The sequence below is a fragment of the Bison bison genome, unplaced genomic scaffold (assembly GCF_000754665.1).
Source record: "Bison bison bison isolate TAMUID 2011002044 unplaced genomic scaffold, Bison_UMD1.0 scf7180017864213, whole genome shotgun sequence".
NCBI lineage: Eukaryota > Metazoa > Chordata > Mammalia > Artiodactyla > Bovidae > Bison > Bison bison.
The window spans coordinates 145388-163340 of record NW_011494785.1 but is presented as its reverse complement, the minus strand read 5'-3'; the positions used below and the strand labels follow the sequence as shown (position 1 = coordinate 163340).

At 51.6% G+C, this 17953-nt stretch overlaps 3 protein-coding genes across 4 annotated transcripts in view; 1 reads left to right on the top strand and 2 right to left on the bottom strand.

The window, feature by feature from the left end:
* PHB2 (prohibitin 2) overlaps window positions 1–3043 on the bottom strand; it is a 4725-nt gene extending 1682 nt beyond the window's left edge. Inside the window, exons 1-6 of the mRNA XM_010844918.1 lie at window positions 2747–3043; window positions 2499–2583; window positions 2110–2189; window positions 1039–1223; window positions 498–627; window positions 301–404 (exon numbers count right to left, since the gene is read on the bottom strand). Of these exons, the coding sequence (XP_010843220.1) occupies window positions 301–404; window positions 498–627; window positions 1039–1223; window positions 2110–2189; window positions 2499–2583; window positions 2747–2873 (711 nt within the window). The 5' untranslated portion in view covers window positions 2874–3043. The remainder of the gene's footprint in view (window positions 1–300; window positions 405–497; window positions 628–1038; window positions 1224–2109; window positions 2190–2498; window positions 2584–2746) is intronic.
* EMG1 (EMG1 N1-specific pseudouridine methyltransferase) lies at window positions 3037–9126 on the top strand. 2 transcript variants are annotated; one of them, XM_010844920.1, is made up of 6 exons: window positions 3037–3416; window positions 7252–7353; window positions 7467–7608; window positions 7939–7997; window positions 8080–8229; window positions 8542–8807. In XM_010844920.1, exons 1-6 carry the CDS (start codon window positions 3249–3251, stop codon window positions 8653–8655), a joined length of 735 nt encoding a protein of 244 aa, XP_010843222.1. In that variant the 5' UTR covers window positions 3037–3248; the 3' UTR covers window positions 8656–8807. The 2 variants fall into 2 exon arrangements, with proteins under 2 accessions (XP_010843222.1, XP_010843221.1); XM_010844919.1 differs by having other exon boundaries at window positions 8080–9126.
* Window positions 8032–17953, bottom strand: part of LPCAT3 (lysophosphatidylcholine acyltransferase 3) — a 37009-nt gene continuing 27087 nt past the window's right edge. The window contains exons 2-13 of the mRNA XM_010844921.1: window positions 14853–14960; window positions 13989–14095; window positions 13249–13342; window positions 13091–13128; window positions 12537–12715; window positions 11627–11735; window positions 11016–11102; window positions 10679–10845; window positions 10109–10256; window positions 9873–10031; window positions 9635–9757; window positions 8032–9398 (exon numbers count right to left, since the gene is read on the bottom strand). Of these exons, the coding sequence (XP_010843223.1) occupies window positions 9641–9757; window positions 9873–10031; window positions 10109–10256; window positions 10679–10845; window positions 11016–11102; window positions 11627–11735; window positions 12537–12715; window positions 13091–13128; window positions 13249–13342; window positions 13989–14095; window positions 14853–14960 (1313 nt within the window). The 3' untranslated portion in view covers window positions 8032–9398; window positions 9635–9640. The remainder of the gene's footprint in view (window positions 9399–9634; window positions 9758–9872; window positions 10032–10108; window positions 10257–10678; window positions 10846–11015; window positions 11103–11626; window positions 11736–12536; window positions 12716–13090; window positions 13129–13248; window positions 13343–13988; window positions 14096–14852; window positions 14961–17953) is intronic.

Sequence of the window (17953 nt, the reverse complement as noted above, 5' to 3'; positions counted from 1 at the left end):
GGTTGCGCTCACGTGGCTCGTGCCCAGCCCCACCTGTCGGCCTCCCTGCAGGCAGCTGCCGGGAACTGGAGGCAGCAGTGGACGTGGAGGCAAGGCCAGCTGCGCTGTTGATCTGCCTCATGGCGGGGAGCCAGCCCTCAGGTGCCCCACCAAGCTCTCAGATCCCACTCGGAACCCCCGCCCCCAGGGGTCGAAGGGCACGGGTCGCATTCGCCTTAAGTCTCATCAGCCAGCCTACAGCGGGGGAGGCAGAGCGGTGTGCGCCAGAGCTGCGCTGGCGGCGCTTCTGGGGAAGGATATCATCCGCGCCGCCTCGGCCTCACCCTCCGCCTGCACGATCTTCTGCCGCTGTTCCTGCTTTGCCTTCTCCACCAGGAACTGGGCGCGCTGGGCCTCCTGCTGGGCTGTGGCGGGAGAGAATCGGGGTCACAGGGATGTGAGGCGGTGGGAACCCAGTCGCGCCTGCCTGCTTCCTCGGACGCCCTCGCCTGACTCACCCACTTGTTTGGCTTCCACAGCGGCCGTGTACTCGCGGCTGAAGCTCAGCTCGGTGATGGCTACGTCGTCCAAGATGAGGCTGAAGTCCTTGGCCCTCTCGGTCAGCTCCCGTCGGATTAGCAAGGACACCTGGGGGGCGGGGGCGGACAGGAGAGGGGCGTTGAGGGGGCCGGAGAACTGAAAGGAAGGCGTGCTGCCGTGACCACGGGAATCCCAGATCTCTGGAACACCGCAGGGGCACACTGATGCTCTCAGAGTTCCTCACTGGGCCCGCCGAGCTGGAGAGGCCTCGGTCAGACTCCTAACCTCCACTCTTTCCAAAACCGTGTGTGCGGGTCTAGACCACGGTTCTCCCTCCCTGCCTGACACTAACCAGGCCCGGCCCTCGTTCCCCACACGGGCCATCAGCACGGCTTTTTGGGTGGATGGGACCTCAGGTTACAGTCCTTTCCTAATGGGCTGCCTTTCCTAAAAGCTCATCCGCGGGGCTTCGGAGGGAAATGCTGATGCTGTGGGAGGGAAGGGTAGCTGGAGTCAGACCTGGGCCCGTTGAGTGATCAGCTGGGAGGCGTTGAACTTGGCCACCACGCTCTTGAGCACCTCGTTGACAATGGACGGCAGCACTCGCTCCTCGTAGTCCAGCCCCAGGCGCTGGTACATGCTGGGCAGCTCCATGGCATTGGGTCGGGACAGCACCCGCAGGGAGATGTTCACCATCTGCAGGTCTAAGAAAGAGGTCAGAAGTGGCTGGGCGAGGCTATGGGGGCTCACCTGGCCTCTCGGCAAAGCCGCCCTCCCTAGGCATTTTCTCCTGTGCGTGCTTCCCTGGCTACCTAGGGCAATGCCCTGTGACCCAGAACGGCCTTGGGCGGAGGAGAGTGAGGAGGCTGATGAGAGGTGACTCAGCACAGGCCAAGTGCATACCTGTCCATGGTCAAATCTTCTCTACCCATGGCCCCTCCTCCAGAAACGCTGACTTTTTTTTTTTTGATGCTTCACTGAAAGTTGTTACACTGTATCGTTACCACCGGTCTCCTGAACTAGACAGTAAGGACTTGAGAACAAAGACTGTTTTGTGAATCCTTCATTTTTAAGGCCTAGGGTTTTGGGAATTTAAGAAACCTTCACTGAAGATAATGCAAAAAAGTACATTACAGGTGAGCTACTTGCCTCATTGTGTGTGTGTGTGTCTGTGTAAGAGTTGATCTGGGGAATCTCAAAGGCACAACATCTGTGAATGGTCTAGGAGGGAATAGGTGCCCTAGGGGATAGGTGGGACCAAGTTTCCCCAGAACAGAATGTACCAGTAGATTAATAAATCAAACAGCTAAAGAAAAGTTTTAAAGCGAGGCTTTGACCTAGGTAGTGAATAAGACAAAAGACAAATAATGCTCTTACTCAGTTTACACTAGGGGGGAGGAACAGTTGAAAACGAGCAAATGCACAGCATGTCCAGAGTGTATTGCTTTAATCCCTGGAGCAGGTGCTTTTATTGCACCTTGTTTGCAGAAGTGGAAGCCAAAGCCCAAGAGATCTGACACAACCATCTTCCCCAGTCTCTGACCAGGCTCCCGTGTTTACTGTCAGGGACGCCCCAGTGCCCAGACCTACCTTTGGAGCCTGTGGGGGAGGAAATTTTTCGGGGTCTGGCCCGAATGTCATAGATGATGGGGTACTGGAACCAGGGGATCCTGGAGGGGAGGGAACAGGGATAGGGGTTAGGAAGCTGCGATTTCACTAGTTCTGCCCGGATTTCCTTCACCACGTGTTTCTTGACCTGCTCCTCCTCTTAATGACCACGGTCAAGGAGAAATTTTCTTCTCCCTTCGGAAAACAACAGTATGTGCTGCTGGAGATTTGGGCAGCACCACTGTTCGGGGAGATGGGGTGAGAAGGGGAAAGGGCAGCGCTGAATCTCGCTGTCAGTCTTCACTACAGGTACTGGTGGGTCGACGTTCAAGGGTGATGGGTCAGGGTCAGTCAGCTCTGCCCGCCATTACCTGAAGTGAAGGCCCTCGGCCAGAATGGTGTCCTGCTGCACCCCTCCGATCCGATTGAAGAAAATGGCTCTGTGCCCTCCTTCCACTGCAGGGAGAGGGGTGGGGGTCAGTCCAGGCCGGGCTCAGAGTACGTGCCAGCTTCTGGTGGGGCGGGGTGAGGGGCTGGGTGAGCGCGGGGCCCCGGTGGGGCTGGGAAGGGGTCCAGGGAAGGTTGGCGGGAGTCCGGAGAGCGGGCGCAGGTTGCTCACCGGTGAACACGGATTCGCGGATGCCGTAGGCCACGGCGCCGGCCCCCAGCAGTAGCTTCAGCGCCGTGCCCATGCCCCGGGGCCCGGAGGGCAGCCGTCCGGCTAAGTCCTTCAAGTTCTGGGCCATGTTCGGTCCTGAGGCCGGCGGTAAGAAGGGGGTGCCGGTCCGTCTCTACCGCGCTCCCGCTTAGGGATGGCACCCTTCACACGAGGGTCCGGGCCCCAGGTGCTCGCGGGAGAAAGGGCACCGGAAGTGTGCTCCTTTCTAAACCCTCCCCGCAGCCCACGGCGGACCGGAGCTGGCGCACAGGAAGTACGTATACGGAAGTCTAGCCCCTTTCTGGAACCCTGCCCTCCCAGAGAGGCTTCGCAAGCGCTAGACGCGGAGTCGTCGCCATTTCTGAGCGCCCACTTTCGAAATGGCAGACGGAAGGAAGCTGGCGATTGGGGAGAGCTTGAGGCCGGTTTAAGGAAGTTACACAATTTCCGATCCGGATGCAAGATGGCTGCGCCCAGTGGTGCATTCCAACCTCGTGAGCGCCGGGCTGCGGAGCAGGAAGAGGACTGGGATGCCGTGGCGCCTAAGCGGCCCCGACTTGGGGCGGGAAGCAAGATCGGAGGCCGTAGGCTCATTGTGGTGCTGGAAGGAGCCAGTCTGGAGACAGTCAAGGTACACTCGGACTAGGAGATGGAGAGCTAGTGGATCGATAGGATGGGATCCGGTGTGGTGAGGGTGGTGGGCTCAGGGGGTGATGGATGGAGAAAGCAGAGACGGGTGAAACATGCTTTTGGAGAAGGAGTGGCCTAATCGACTGCTTCTTCGTTTAACATCCTGGGTTGGCAGTACTCGTTTTCTTTGCTCTTGAATCTCTGTGCCGCTCACATCCTTGCTTCCGATTGATTTACCAGGATTCTGTGATAACCCTAACCCCAAAAGTCGTCTTAGAGGAGAGGTTACGTCCCTCGCGTCGTTCCTCGGTTCATCCTAAGACAAATTTACTGGGCAAAGGGGAAAGGTAATTACTGTAGCTCAGTCAGTTAAGTGGCTCAGTCGTGTCCGACTCTTTGCGACCCCATGAACCGCAGCACGCCAGCCTGTCCATCACCAACTCATGGAGTCCACCCAAACCCATGTCCATTGTGTCGGTGATGCCATCCAACATCTCACTTCTGTCGTCCCCTTCTCCTGCCCTCAATCTTTCCCAGCATCAGGGTCTTTTCCAATGAGTCAGCTCTTCGCATCGGGTGGCCAAAGTATTGGAGTTTAAGCTTCAACAGCAGTCCTTCCAAAGAACACCCAGGACAGATCTCCTTTAGGATGGACTGGTTGGATTTCCTAGCAGTCCAAGGAACTCTCAAGAGTCTTCTCCAACACCACAGTTCAAAAGCATCGATTCTTTGGTGCTCAGCTTTCTTTATAGTCCACCTCTCACATCCATACATGAGTACTGGAAAAACCATAGCCTTGACTGGACGGACCTTTGTTGACAAAGTAATGACTCTGCTTTTCAATATGCTATCTAGGTTGGTCATAACTTTCTTTCCAAGGAGTAAGTGTCTTTTAATTTCATGGCTGCAATCACCATCTGCAGTGATTTTGGATCCCAGAAAAATAAAGTCAGCTGCTGTTTCCACTGTTTCTCCATCTATGTGCCATGAAGTGATGGGACCAGATGCCATGATCTTAGTTTTCTGAATGTTGAGCTTTAAGCCAACTTTTTCACTCTCCTCTTTCACTTTCATCAAGAGGCCCTTTAGCTCAGTCGGCCCACCCTTTTATTTGTAAGGACTTAGTGTTTTGATTCTCCTTTATTACTACTATACATTTCAAAACACTGTGTGGATCAGGTTATCAATACGTCTTTATTTTTACCTATCATTTGGCTCTTCTCCCAAATAAATCCGGCAGTTCCCTGTCTTAAATCTTTGTGCAGTGTTCTCATTCCTTTTGACATTGTTTCTCTTGCCCTTTAGAGCTAAACTTGTTCATTGAGTAGAGCCAGAAGAAATAGCACAAGTTGGGAAGTCAGACTTTAATTTTAACCCAGGGTCTTACACTTATTTTAAGCGTCTGATTCTTGAGAAAAGTTTGTAGTCAGTTTGTAGAACTCAGTTAATAGTTTGCAGGGGGATTGTAATGAAAGTGCTTTAAAAGTAGTACATTTCCATAGTAATCTAGGTGCAGTTCTTTTCCACCTTTCTTTCCTCAGCCACCATGGCACTTTATTAAGGTTGCAGTTTAGAAAACTTTTTAAATGACCAGCTAATCAGGTTTCATTTTCTTCTATAATTGATATTTCTAACCTAATTATAGGTTCACATATTCATCCCTCCAGCCTGTTAGTTCTCAGATTCACTTAACCACTTCGTTTCCTGGTATGTTCTGTGGGGATGATGGTATTTGTACCTATTTTACTGGATTGTTGGGAGGATTAAAGGAGTTAATGTGTGTAAAGGATTTAGAATAATCTTTTGTCACTTGGAATTAGTTGTTACTGATTCAGGTTACTTATTAAGAAGCTGAAAAGGTTGTAGGTAACTTAAAGTTTCTAGAACATACTCCAGAGTAAATTAGGCCAGTTGTCATTAATGATACTCCAAGGGTGATAAAACCCATTGCGGAAGTTGAAGCTGAAGGTGGAAGTCTTCTGTACTGTTAGCTTTTGCTCCCTTGTGCTGGTCCCTTGTGCTTCTGCCAGCCTCATCAGCCTGCTCTGTTTCTTCTTTTTTTTAAAGAATATTTATTTGGCCGTGCTTGGTCATAGTTGTGACACATGAGCTCTTCACTGTGGCATGCCGGATCTAGTTCCCCCAGCAGGGATCTAATCTGGGCCTTAGTGTAGAGTGTAGAGTCTTAGTCACTGGGCCACCAGGGAAGTCCCCTCTCCATTTGTTCTTTGTACTCCAGCCTCACTGGCCTCCTCTAAGCTCTTTGAAAACACTAAGTTCTCTTAGACCGTAAGGCCATTGCAGATAATGTTGTGTAACTGCAAGCACCCTTTACTCAGCTCTTTGCCTCATTATTCCTACTTAATGTTTATTCATTGGACAATTATTGAGTCTATTATGTTACTCATTCTTCAATTATTAAGTGTTACTCTCTCATAGAAATGATTCCCTTCCTGGTATAAATCAGGTCCTCATAATCCTTTAGTGAACCATTTAGTTTTCCTTCATGTTTATCACAATTTGAATTAAATATTCATGTGGTTGGTTGTCTTTTCCACTACAAGGCTATAATAAGGACAGAGAATAAGGTTTTTTAAAATTCTTATATCTCCAGTACCTACTACAGAATACACATGGTATTCATTCTTTGATTATTCTAATTAGTGGTTTACAAGATTAACCACAGCCCACAATAAAAAGAAAAAAATTACATGGTGAGCCAGTGTGCACACTCAGCTATATGAAGGAGAAAGTTTCATAGTCCTTTATCTACCATGACTGCATTTGAATTACTCTGATGTCTTCTGTTCTATTCCATTAAAAGAACAAAACCTTGGTTATAACTTACTAATGAGTCAAAACTAGATTCATCTATTCAAGGGGTTCTTTTCTGTCCTTGGAATAGGAAATGGCAACCCACACCAATATACTTGCCTAGGAAGCCCCACGGACAGAGGAGCCTGGTGGTTACAGTCCATGGGGTCACAGAGTTGGACACAACTGAGCACGCACATGCATAGAAGAGTGTTCCGTGGACCTAACTCTTGGCCCTTTGTTTTTGTTCTCTGTGACATTTTTATGTCACTTACTCAGTTAATTTCAAAATCTATATGCCTCTTCCCCTAAACCTTTTGGAGTCATAGCTCAAAATGTTGCCAGACATACAAATGTTGTATTGATACATAAAAACTTAGCCTTTCAAAACTATATTTGTACTTAAAACTTTTTACTGACCACCCTAATGCTCCTCAGGGCTCCAATTTGTAATTGTTTCTTTTAGCTGTTGCTCACACAGCTTAAACCTGGAACCATCCCCTTTTCTTTTACTTCTGAGAATGTTCCTTGGTTACACTACCTTTGGCCTCATTAGAGTTTTCACACTTCTTCCTGTTCAGATTTACAGCTCTTCACATTGTGCATGCTTGTTTTAAGCAGACTGAGGATAGTGACCATGTATGTTTTGCCCAGTGTGCATGTAATGCTTTTGCTCACTAACCTAACTTTTGCCTGGTTCCAGAACCCCTCACTGGCTTTGCTTGATACCCATAGGTTTTAAAATTAGATCCAGTTTAGAGTGTGTGGAATCATAGGCTGCCCTCTTCCTCCCTCTTCCCTCCAAGATCAGTGATGGGGGTAGGCGTGGGGAAGATGTGGGCAAGAGGATCCCCTGCAGGATTTGGGCGCCCCACCCCAAGTGTCTTATGTATAGATCTGGGGTGGGCCTGAGAATCTGACTGTTGAGCAAGTTTTCAGATGCTGCTGGTTTGGGGACCCCTCTTTGAGAACCGGCATTCCAGGGAAAAGCAGCTTATGCAGCTCTTGTTCCCTGTTCTCAGGTGGGGAAGACATATGAGCTGCTCAACTGTGACAAGCACAAGTCCATGTTGTTGAAGAATGGCCGGGACCCTGGGGAAGTGAGGCCGGACATAGCTCACCAGGTAACTCCAGGGGGCGGAGCTCAGGCCCTGGGGCCTCTGGACAGAAGGTAAGGCAGCTGTAGGGCTTCTTTTCTGTCCTGACTGTGCCCTGGTCTCCACCTCACCTCCCTCAGAGTTTACTGATGCTGATGGACAGTCCCCTGAACCGGGCGGGCTTGCTCCAGGTTTACATCCACACGCAGAAGAATGTGCTGATTGAAGTGAACCCCCAGACTCGAATTCCCAGAACCTTTGACCGCTTTTGTGGCCTCATGGGTGAGAGAGAAACTTGGCAGAATTGATGGAGGGAGGAAGAGGAAGGGGAATAAAGTGTGGAGTTTTTTAGGTGGGGGAGGGGTCATGTGAGTGACTCCAGAACCAGGGGTCTGCACTTTCTTCCCATGTGCGTGGGTTCCCGGCTGCAGAGAAGGGAGGGGGGCCTGTCACTGCACAACCAGCCTCGTGCTTGGCAGCTACTTGTTGAGAACATCTCATTTGTGTGGATGCACGGAACACGTGGAACCCAGCTCACCTAAGGGTTTTCTGGTTTTCTGGCATGAGAAGCTGCGTCTCCACCTAGCTCTGAACTCTGTTTTTCTGTCCTAGTTCAGCTTTTACACAAACTCAGCGTTCGAGCGGCTGATGGCCCCCAGAAGCTCTTGAAGGTGAGGTATTGTTACCTACTGGTTGGAGGTGGTGTTCTGGGAATGTTTCTGGGGCTGATTTTTATTTATTTATTTTCTTTAGGTGATTAAGAATCCAGTGTCAGACCACTTCCCAGTTGGGTGTATGAAAATTGGCACTTCTTTTTCTGTCCCGGTCGTCAGTGATGTGCGAGAGCTGGCGCCCAGCAGTGACCCCATTGTCTTTGTGGTGGGGGCCTTTGCCCATGGCAAGGTAAGGCTGGGCTCAACTCTCAGATTCTTCACGGAGCTGAAGTTTAGCACAAAATCCCGAGAGCACTCAGCATCTTTGATGATCCTTAGGAGTTGGGAGGTAGAGGGTAAGGAAAAAGCTGAGGGGGTTGCACCTCCTGCCCCCGGCGCATCCTGTGAGGAACGCTGGGGTGTGCATCATGGAACTAGTCCTTCTCCATCCTTTGCCCACACTGGTGGTAAACAGCGCTATGAGATGGCAGTTTTTCTGCCCTAAAGAAGGGCTGAACCTGTGACGGAGCGACTGAGCCGCTGACGGATGCTGTTTCCTCAGGTGGACGTGGAGTACACAGAGAAGATGGTGTCCATCAGCAACTACCCGCTCTCTGCCGCCCTCACCTGTGCAAAAGTCACCACTGCCTTTGAAGAAGCGTGGGGGGTCATCTGACAGCAGAGCCTGGTCCCAACAGACACTGCGAACATTGCTTCCCGCCCGTCCTCAGTCGACTGCTGGAAGACCCCCTCCCTGCACCCAGACCGGGGTCTGCGGAAGTCCAGGCTGTAGCCTGCTGTTTATTTTATAAACGTTGTTCTTGTAAACCTGGTTGTCCTCTGAGAGTTCCTAAACTTGGCAGCAATGCTGTGACCTGGTGTAATCCCTCAGACCTCAGGAAGACCCTTGAGGTTACGGTGTTTGCAGTCTGGTGCCCTAAACGAGGGAGCCCTGATTGTTTCAGCCATGGCACGCCTGGAGGGCGTTTGAAAGAAAGTAGCCGGGGCGCCAGCCGTGAAAAAACAAACAAACTGAAGTGATTTTATGTGGTACAGTCAGTCCAAGGTAGAAAAGTGGAGCAGGCGGGGCCTTGCCCCTCCCTTCCCCCCATGGGGGGGCGGAGGCAGCGGCTTGGATACAATCATAGTAAATTGGCAGAAGAAAAACACAAGTTCCTGGCTAGAGGGGGAAGAGATAAGGCAACGTGCATGGGGGAGCCCAGAGGAGGGACGTGGGCCCCTCTGCTCCTCCCACGAGAGTTTCCCCTTTGGCCCCAAATGGAGACGTGGCCGGCGGCAGAGGCACAGCTGGGGAGCCCCGTCTTCCCACACCCGGGCTTCTGGTTCTCTGTGCTCCAGGGCGGAGGAGTGCTGCGAAGGGAGGCGGGTTGTTGGTGTGCCAGTCCTGCGGTGGGCCACCTGTGGGGAGAAAGCGGGAGGCGTTGGCATCACTTCCTGGTCTCCGGGCCCCAGCCCTTCCAGCTCCCTCCGGGCACCTCTCAGAGCAGTCAGTGCCCCATACTGTGTTTCTGGAAGCCAGGCCCTGTGAGGTTCACCCCATGTTCCCAGGACTACCCGTCCCCCGCCCTACCCCACTCTGTGGCTGTCTTCTGTGACCTGATAGTTGACGCTCAGTTGTAGGGAGGTGTACTTACCAGGAATTACTCCATCTTCTTTAACTTCTCTTTCCTCGGCACCATCACTTTACGGACGTAAGGCAATATGAATAGTAGACTCAAGAAGAAGACGTGGCCAAGGAAATAGATGGACTTGTACACCTGTGGGGACACGCAGCCTCCGCGGTAGATGACAGCCTGGAACTGTCCCCGTCCCCGCCGCCTGTCTGACCTCTCAGCAGTCCCTTCCCCTCCTGGCGGGTAGGCCCCTGGCTACCTTCATCCACTTGTCCCACGTGAAGAGGCAGAAAGCGGTCATCGAGTAACCCATGAAGAGCCAATGGATGGTCTGCTGCGCCAGATAGTAGAGGGGCTGCAGGACGGTGATGGAGGCCAACCTGCTCAGGACTGGGCTGTCTCGAATCAAGCTGGCAGCCTGGGGAGGAGGGAACGGGCTCACTCAACCTTGCTCCTCTGCTCAGGCCCCCTCTGCCCGCCATCCTGAAGGCTCACCTGTCTCTCCACAATAACAATGAGGAACTCCATCTGGAAGCAGACCAGGTACCCTGAGTGGAGGCCATGCCAGAGCGCCAAGAATAGCAACGAGAGACCCTGGGATAGAACTTTATTTCCGAGGAACTTGAGTCGTTTGAAGAAGTAGCTAGAGAGAAGGGTGAGAGAGGATGAGCCTCAGATCCATCCTGCCTCCTGGCGCCCCCAGTGGGGCAGGAAGGCAGTGTGCTCTGGTCACTTTAGAATGAAAGGCAGCCAAGCTGATGAGTCACAGTTTAGACAGAGAACAGATTGAACGAAGGCTCAGCTGGGGGCCCTGCTTGGTACAATGGATGATGACGGATGGCCTGCCTGGTGGCGAGGCTGCAGCGGAGAGTGGGGTGGGCCAGCCCTGTACCCAGGCCGCTAACTACCTTGTTTCTGTTTTTGAAACATAACAGGAATGGTTTTGGGGGCGTTGAGTTGGGGACAAGAGTGGGCATGGCTGGGGGTGTCAGAGTGCCTGGAGGGGTCCGTCTGAAGTGGGGAAAGGTGAAGAAGTGATGATGCATCCCTGCCCCGGGTGCTTACCGAGCCACCCAGGCGTTGGTGTTGATGTTGAAAGAAGCAATGGTGCCCGTGAAGCGGGGGGTGGTTTCAAAGAGCCACACCTTCATGTTGGCGCAGGCATCCCACTTGGCTGTCCCATACTCGTCCAAGCCATTGAAGCCCAGCCCCGTCAGAATGCACACGCCTTCCTGAGGGAGCCAGGCCATGGGTGTCGCACCGCCACCTGGCTCCCACTCCTGGCAGGTGGTCTGTGATCCCGCCCCTCTATCCCCCAACACGTTCATCCCCTGTGACTTCACCCCCTCTACCCCTCACCCCTGGCAGGTGGTCCCCTGTGACCCCACCCCTCTCTCCTCACCGTGACCAGCCAACAGGTGACATATTTGTACAGCACAAACTTGCCCCAGATCAGCATGTACATGCAGCGGAACCAGAAGCTGCCGTTCTTGAGAGAAGAGAACGTGGGTGGGTTAGGAACGCCACCAGGCCAGGAGCCCTGCCTTGCTCTCCCTCACATGTGCGGCTGACTACTCTGCAATAGGCCAAGGGGAACCCCTCGGAGACGCCCCGAGACAGCAGGGCCTCACCTCCTTTCCTAGAGTGGGGGCACTTGGGCCACAGGCGCTGGGGGCTTTAAGGAGATGGAGCCGAGCCAGCATCTCTCCCCGGGTCCTGAGCTCCTAATGCCCGTCTGCCCAGGGCCAGAGGGGCTTGGCCGGGTCGCCTGGCTGTTAAATGAGCCCAAGCTGAGCTGCAGGGGGAGGTTGAGGTGCTAATACGCACCTGGCATGGCCCTGTGCCCGCAAGGCTGTGCAGTGCTGGCTGATGGACGCCAACTCTCAGGTCTACAGCAAAACCAACAGGCAACTGTGGGTGGTGCTCCCACCTCTCAGCTATCTACGGGGGTCCTGGCCTGGCCACTGAATATCTCTGGTGCTGTTGTGCCGCTGCTGCTGACAAAGCACTCACTTCGTAGTCGTCGCTGAGGAGATAGTCTTCGGTGATGTGGGGGCTGAGTAGGGTGTAGCCCACTAGGTAGACCAGGCCCAGGGCCAGGCGCCGCAGAGCAGGTATGGTGCTGGAAAGGGACAAGCAGGGTCACGGCGGGTGATGGCAGAGGCCCCTCCCTCTGGCCTTCTAGAGGGCGAGCACTGCCTCAGCTGGGCAGGAGGATGGAGCATGCAAACCCTGAGTCTGGGTGCTTCCCCTCAGGTCCAGCAGACCTCTGGGTCTCCCCGGTGTGCTTGGGCTATGTGGGGACTGAAAGCCCGATGCAGAGCCCAGCTTTGGATCTGCTCCCTTCTCCTGGCTGGATCAATGCTCAGACAGCCTGGCCAAAGTTCTCAGCAAAGGGATCTGCCTGGTAACTTGATCAGTTTCCTGATTCCTGGTGGCTCAGATGGTAAAGAATCTGCCTGAAATGTGGGAGACCCAGGTTCGATCTCTGGGTGGGGAAGATCCCCTGGAGAAGGAAATACAACCCACTCCAGTGTTCCTGCCTGGAGAATCCCATGGACTGAGGAGCCTGGCCAGCTACAGTCCACGGGACTGTGAAATACATAGATTTTGATGTATTTATCAACATTTTTTAAACTGGGAAGGTGGGTTTTAAAGGCAGGGACATGACTGCTTCAGGCAAAATCCTATGGCATAAAAGTGTATTTTGACGTTTGTACCACAGGGTCGGGAGGGATGGTGGGAAGTGACCCAAGCTGACAAGTGCCCACTCCCTGCAGTGAGTAGGCACGGAGTGCCGCCGGTCACAGGGCGAGAGCCTGACTCACGGCAGAGAATGCGGCCGGCCTTTGGGAGGTCACTTCAGAAGCGGCTTTGTTGGGTGAGAGGCCTGGACGGAGGTCTTGATGAAGGGGGCGATTACCTGTTTGGTATCTTCCCTGGGACATCAGTCAGCTCTCCCCGCACCAGCTTCATGTAGTGGTTCATGGAGAACTGGGGCCCCACCAGGAAGGCTCCATAGAAGTAGGAGAAGCCGGAGATTTCCAGCAGGGAGGGGACACCCCGTATAGCGTATATCTGCTGCTCGGAGGTCAGGGATTTCTGCGCCGAGAAGAGAACGAAGAGTTCAGTGTGTTCAGAGCCAGTGTGAGGGCTCCCCGCCCTGGGGCCCCACTGAACTGGGTTCTTCAAACAGAACCTCTTTGAGGGGATGACAATATGGAGAGGAGTTGGTGCTTCAGGGGGAAGTAGGTGTGTGTGGGGTAAGTTCAGCCATGGCCGGCTGCTGCCCCCTTCTGAGGGCCTCCCTGGCCGGATCTCTGGGCTGTGAGCAAGAGCTGGACTCAGGCAGTCAGAAATGGTGATCACACCACCCGGCCCGAGGGCGGGAGGGGAGGCCCCGCCCCTGATGATAACAGCCATCCTCCTCCCTTTGGGTTAAACTCCTTCACCTCTCTGCGGAGGCAGGGTACTTACCTGATCCTTCCCTCCGTCATAGTAGTCGATGGCCAGACCTGAGCAGAGAGAGAAGGTGTGGGTGGAGCAGAGGGAGGGGGCACAGGATTCGGCCAGTGGACTGAGGGTGGGTGGGAGGATGGGAGGGGCGTGGGTGCCAGAGGGGACCTGCCACTCACCGATCAGCTTCAAGGTCAGGACACAGTGTGGCATTGTCCATTTGATGTCGTAGGTGCCGGTGGCTGTGTTGTAATATCCGGCCAGAAGGTAGCCCTAGGAGAGGGGCAAGTATTTATTTATTCCGCCATCACTACAGTGCATCTCCCACTGCTCTGAAATCCAAGGTATTCTTTCACTTTTCCTTTCTCTTGCTCTAGAAACTGAACCTGTAAAGGGGAAGGGATGTCCTCAAGGTTTCTCAGCAAAGTGAGGGCTAAACTGAGTATTTAAAGGATTAAAAAAAATTTTTTTTAATTTTTTTTTTTTCCTGCCTCACCGCATGGCCTGTGGGATCCCAGCTCCCTGACCAGGGATTGAACCCTGGCCCCAGGGCCCTCAGCAGTGAGAACTCAGAGCCCCAACCACGGGACCACCGGACACTTCCCCAAACTGACAATGTAGATGCTCACATTCTGCAGCTCATTCCAAGTGGGTCTCCCGCTTTGACTTTGAGGGACTCCCCTCGTGGACAGATGGCTGCGCTAATCCCGACAGGCTCAAGAGCCCTGACGACGGGGTCAAGAGGGCTGGCCTGCAAGGGACGCTCCCAGGGCCTCTGGACACTGACCCAGAGCCTCGCTGCTGAGGGTCGCTGTGGATCTCCTGGTCCACGGCTTCTTCTCCACCCCAGCCCCTGTCCTTCCCCCGCCCCCAGCCCAGCCGGCTGTGAGCTGAGCTGCCCTGGGAGAGACACGTTTACCATCTGGACACAGAAGGTGGTGAGCACGGCGGTGATGGTTCGGCCCATCAGCCGGAGGATGAGGAACTGCAGCACGATGCAGAGCAGGGAATGGTAGAGCTGGGTTCCTGGGTGTGGAGCAGAAAGCACACTGTTGCCTGTTTTCCCCCCACCCCCCTTGCATTTCCACCCTTCCTGACACTTCTGAACACAAGAATATATACAGAAAAAAAAAAAAAACTTTGGTATTTGGATCTTTCTTCTTTTTAAGGAGTCTCCTGATTTGGAGGAAGAGAAGGAAATTAACTGTATAAAAATACAGGACTGCCAGGGAGCGCTTGTATTTCTGGATGTTGGGCCTAAGGGATGCTCCTGGCGGAACTGCTTGGGTCTGTTGGCCAGTTCTAGCCCCAGCAGAGACAACCGGTGCCTCTCTGTGGATGGCGACTCGTAAGGGTTGCTTTGTTGTTTTCGTCACTAAGTCGTGTCCGACTCTTGCGACTAACCCTATGGAGTGTAGCCCGCCAGGCTCTGTCCATGGGACTTCCCAGGCAAGAATACTGGAGTGGGTTGCCATTTCCTTCTCCAGGGGATCTTCCTGACCCAGGGATGGAACCCTTGTCCCCTGCAATGGCAGGTGGGTTCTTTACCACTGAGCCACCAGGGAAGTCCCTCTGGTAAGGGTAACCATTCTCAAAATGCTTTTATCTGGGAGAGAAATGTACATGAAGGGAGAAGCTAAGCTGTGTTCCTGCCCATAAAACCCTCTCTTTGCTCCCAGAGCATCACAACTTCCCTCTCCATTAGATTCCCTCCAGGACGTTTTGTCTGGGTCTGTTCCTTCTCAGGCTCCCTGTAATTGTGGTGCTAACTAGGTTCACTCACCAAAATTATAATAAGCGATTGAGAGGCCCGTAAAGGTGTGGAAAAGGTGGATGAGGTAGCTGTCCTTGTAGAAAAGGTAACGCCGATAAAATAAAGCGAAGGGGTAACCTGGATGGGGAGAAAGAGCAATAGAGGGTTACTCGTGCCTGGTGCCCTCCCGGGTTTGTTCTGGAAGTTGATCTGGCATAACACCCAGCCCAGAGAGGAACGAAAACATGCAAACTAAGGATGTCTACAAAGACAGCAACAGCACCCCTAATTATCAAAAGAAGCCTCTTTGTAAATACAAATTTAACATGGGAGATATTAATTTTATATTGAGGCAATACAAACTGGGTCCTATGACCACATTTCCTTTACCGCTTATTAAATATTGCTAGGAACTTTCTCTTGCATTTTTCTTAGATGATATAAGGGGCTGAGAGTGCCCAACTGTGCCCAGAAATGCCATTTTATACCTTGATGATCTATTATAATTCCATTACTAGCAGAGTACTGTCAGTCACATTATTAAGAGGATAAATACAAATGGTCCCTGGCTACAGATGGGGTTGCTGTTGGCATACACAGCTGCACAGCAGTTAGTAGGTGGGTACTCTTCACACACTTGAGGTCTGGGCACTGCCCAAGCTAGTAAATCCATTTAGGTATGCTGGAAAAATATCTTCTGAAGCCACGATTCAAGGTATTGTCCCAGGGTTACGACTGAACTACAGGGGATCTCTTGATGGCCGTGAACTGAGGATGCACAGCCAAGGGTTGCTTAGCGAACAGGGTCAGCAACACTGGGTAGTCCTAAACTAAAATTAACACGTTGCCTTGTTTTACTGCAGACTCACAGCCAGTGTTCCTCACATCACATCATGAAACCTGGCTGACAGGCTTGGCAACCTTCCTCCTGTAGTGCATGAGTAGAGAGCTGGGGTCCCTCCTTTTGTTTGGAAGGATGCTTTACCCAGTCTGTCATTGCATAATTAGTGTTCTTGAGTTAGTCATGGTTTATAGCTGCTGCAATTCTTGCATTTTTGGCTGTACCTTGGGCCTTGTGGGATCTTAGTTCCCAGACCAGAGGTTGAACCCAGGCCTCCAGCAGTGGAAGCTTGGAGTTCTAACCACTGGACTGCCAGGGAAGTCCCTGCAATTCTTAACTTTTCAATTGTAAGTTGCAGGTAATTTATCACTGGTGATATAGTTGTGAGTTTGCTTAACTGCAAGGCTTAGATGAGTGTCATACATAAAGTGTTGAATTAAGTGAATGAGTAAATGGATAATCATGTTATACATTAGCTGATGTTCTCCTAATTATTTTTCCCATGACCTTTTTTTTTTTTTTTAAATACTTATGACCACAGGGACTTCTCTGGTGGTCCAGTGGCTAAAACTCTGTGTTCCAAATGTAGGGGGCCCAGGTTCGATCCCTGGTCAAGGAACTAGATCCCACATGCCGCAACTAAAGATGCTATGTGCTGGAATTAAGATCCAGCACAGCCAAATAAATAAATAAATAATAATAATAAAACAACTTCTGATCACAACCTGTATACTTATGTACCCTAGTTTTTTCACACAGCAGTGTATCAGACATTTATCTTCTTCTCGGTGGCAGGATCTACTGGTGTCCTTCGGATGCTGCTCTCATAATGGGCTAGGCTCTTTATCAAATATATAGCTTCATGCAAACAGTTGACTCTGTAGATAATTCTGTGATGACTGGCTCCTTTGCTCATTCATTAATCCAACAGATGCTTATTATGTGCCCACTACACGCCAAGCATTCTGTTTATGGAGCACAGAATGAGGGAGCGGGTGGCATGGAATGGTTTATGTTCTAGCCACCTAAGGTGAAGTGATGTAGGGCTGCTAGTCAAGGGGAGGGAGGCAACTGTGACCCTTTCACAGTCAGATGAATGAGTAAAGGAATATGACAAGCCTCATACGTACCGCGTGGGCAGAAATTTTGTGGGACTGAGCAGCAAGAATTGCTAAGAACCAGACCCAGGTACTAGAAAGTATATATAAACACCCAAATGCCTTACATCTTTTGTCTTTTATTTTTAATGTTTTAGGAATAGGGGCATAAATGAACAAAAACAACAAATAGGGTGGATCTTAATTACCTAGAGTACTCATAAAAAAGTTCCAGACAGCTAAGAGTTTACCCTTTAAAGCACTTAAAGGGTTAAAAACCTTTAACCAATTGAAATCACTGAAACCCTTCATCATTTGGGATGCTTGAAATTAAAAAACACAACACGCATTACTCTGCCTCCTTAAACTGAATATAACTGGACATTTCCCTGGTGGTCTGGGTCATAACTGTTCTAAAGGCACAATGGCTTTAGGACCTACCAGGTGCACGCACACTGTCCTGCATTCTGAGTCCTTACGTCCATTTGCCGTACTTTTCTGCCCCTTTCTTTGCTATTCAGGGATCTATAGTCACTTCTTGATCTTTCAGTGCTGAGAATAATCGCTCTTCCTACTTCTAATTTCCAGCAGGCCTTAGAAGTCTTAACTTTGTTTTAAAGGTGCAAAACAGACAGACAAGACCTAAGACAAGAACAAAGGCCTTGGTGTCTTCCTTGCAGACTTAGTGCCCAGCTCTCGTAACAGCTGTTCTGGCATTCAAGGCCCTTTCGCTGTCTCCTATTTTTGGGTGTATCTGTGGGGCGTTGAGTTGGGTGAGGAGTTCCATGCAGGTGAAGTCTGATTGCACACCAGGAAATGCATCAATAAGGAGATGGAGTAATTGGGAGAAAAAGAAGAAGAGTGCAGCAGTCCAGGTTACCAAGGACAGGAAGATCATCAGAGAGAACAGTGGCGCCTCCAGGCTCTGGAAGCCACTAAGGGGACGAAGGAGCTGTGCTGGGCGAGTTGCTGTGACAACCTGGAGCTGGTTGTCAACACGGTACCCTGCTCCCCGCTGCTGCTCAGCTCAGCAAGCTTCGGAGCCTGGCTGCCATTCATCCCATCGGGGATGTGCTGTTTGGGGGGAGGGTGTCATCCTACAAGCTGCTTCTGAGTCTCAGTGCTGCTGTGTGGGAGCCGATGCTTGATACAGTGGCTACAGTCACCTAAAGAATTGCTGAAAGAAACCAACA

What these genes read in the sequence shown, in the direction of transcription:
- EMG1 (XM_010844919.1), top strand. Translation starts at nt 3,249, where the DNA reads ATGGCTGCGCCCAGTGGTGCATTCCAACCTCGTGAGCGCCGGGCTGCG. An exon ending in CCAGTCTGGAGACAGTCAAG is followed by an intron (nt 3,417 to 7,251) that starts GTACACTCGGAC and finishes CCCTGTTCTCAG; the next exon opens with GTGGGGAAGACATATGAGCT. An exon ending in GCCCCCAGAAGCTCTTGAAG is followed by an intron (nt 7,998 to 8,079) that starts GTGAGGTATTGT and finishes TATTTTCTTTAG; the next exon opens with GTGATTAAGAATCCAGTGTC.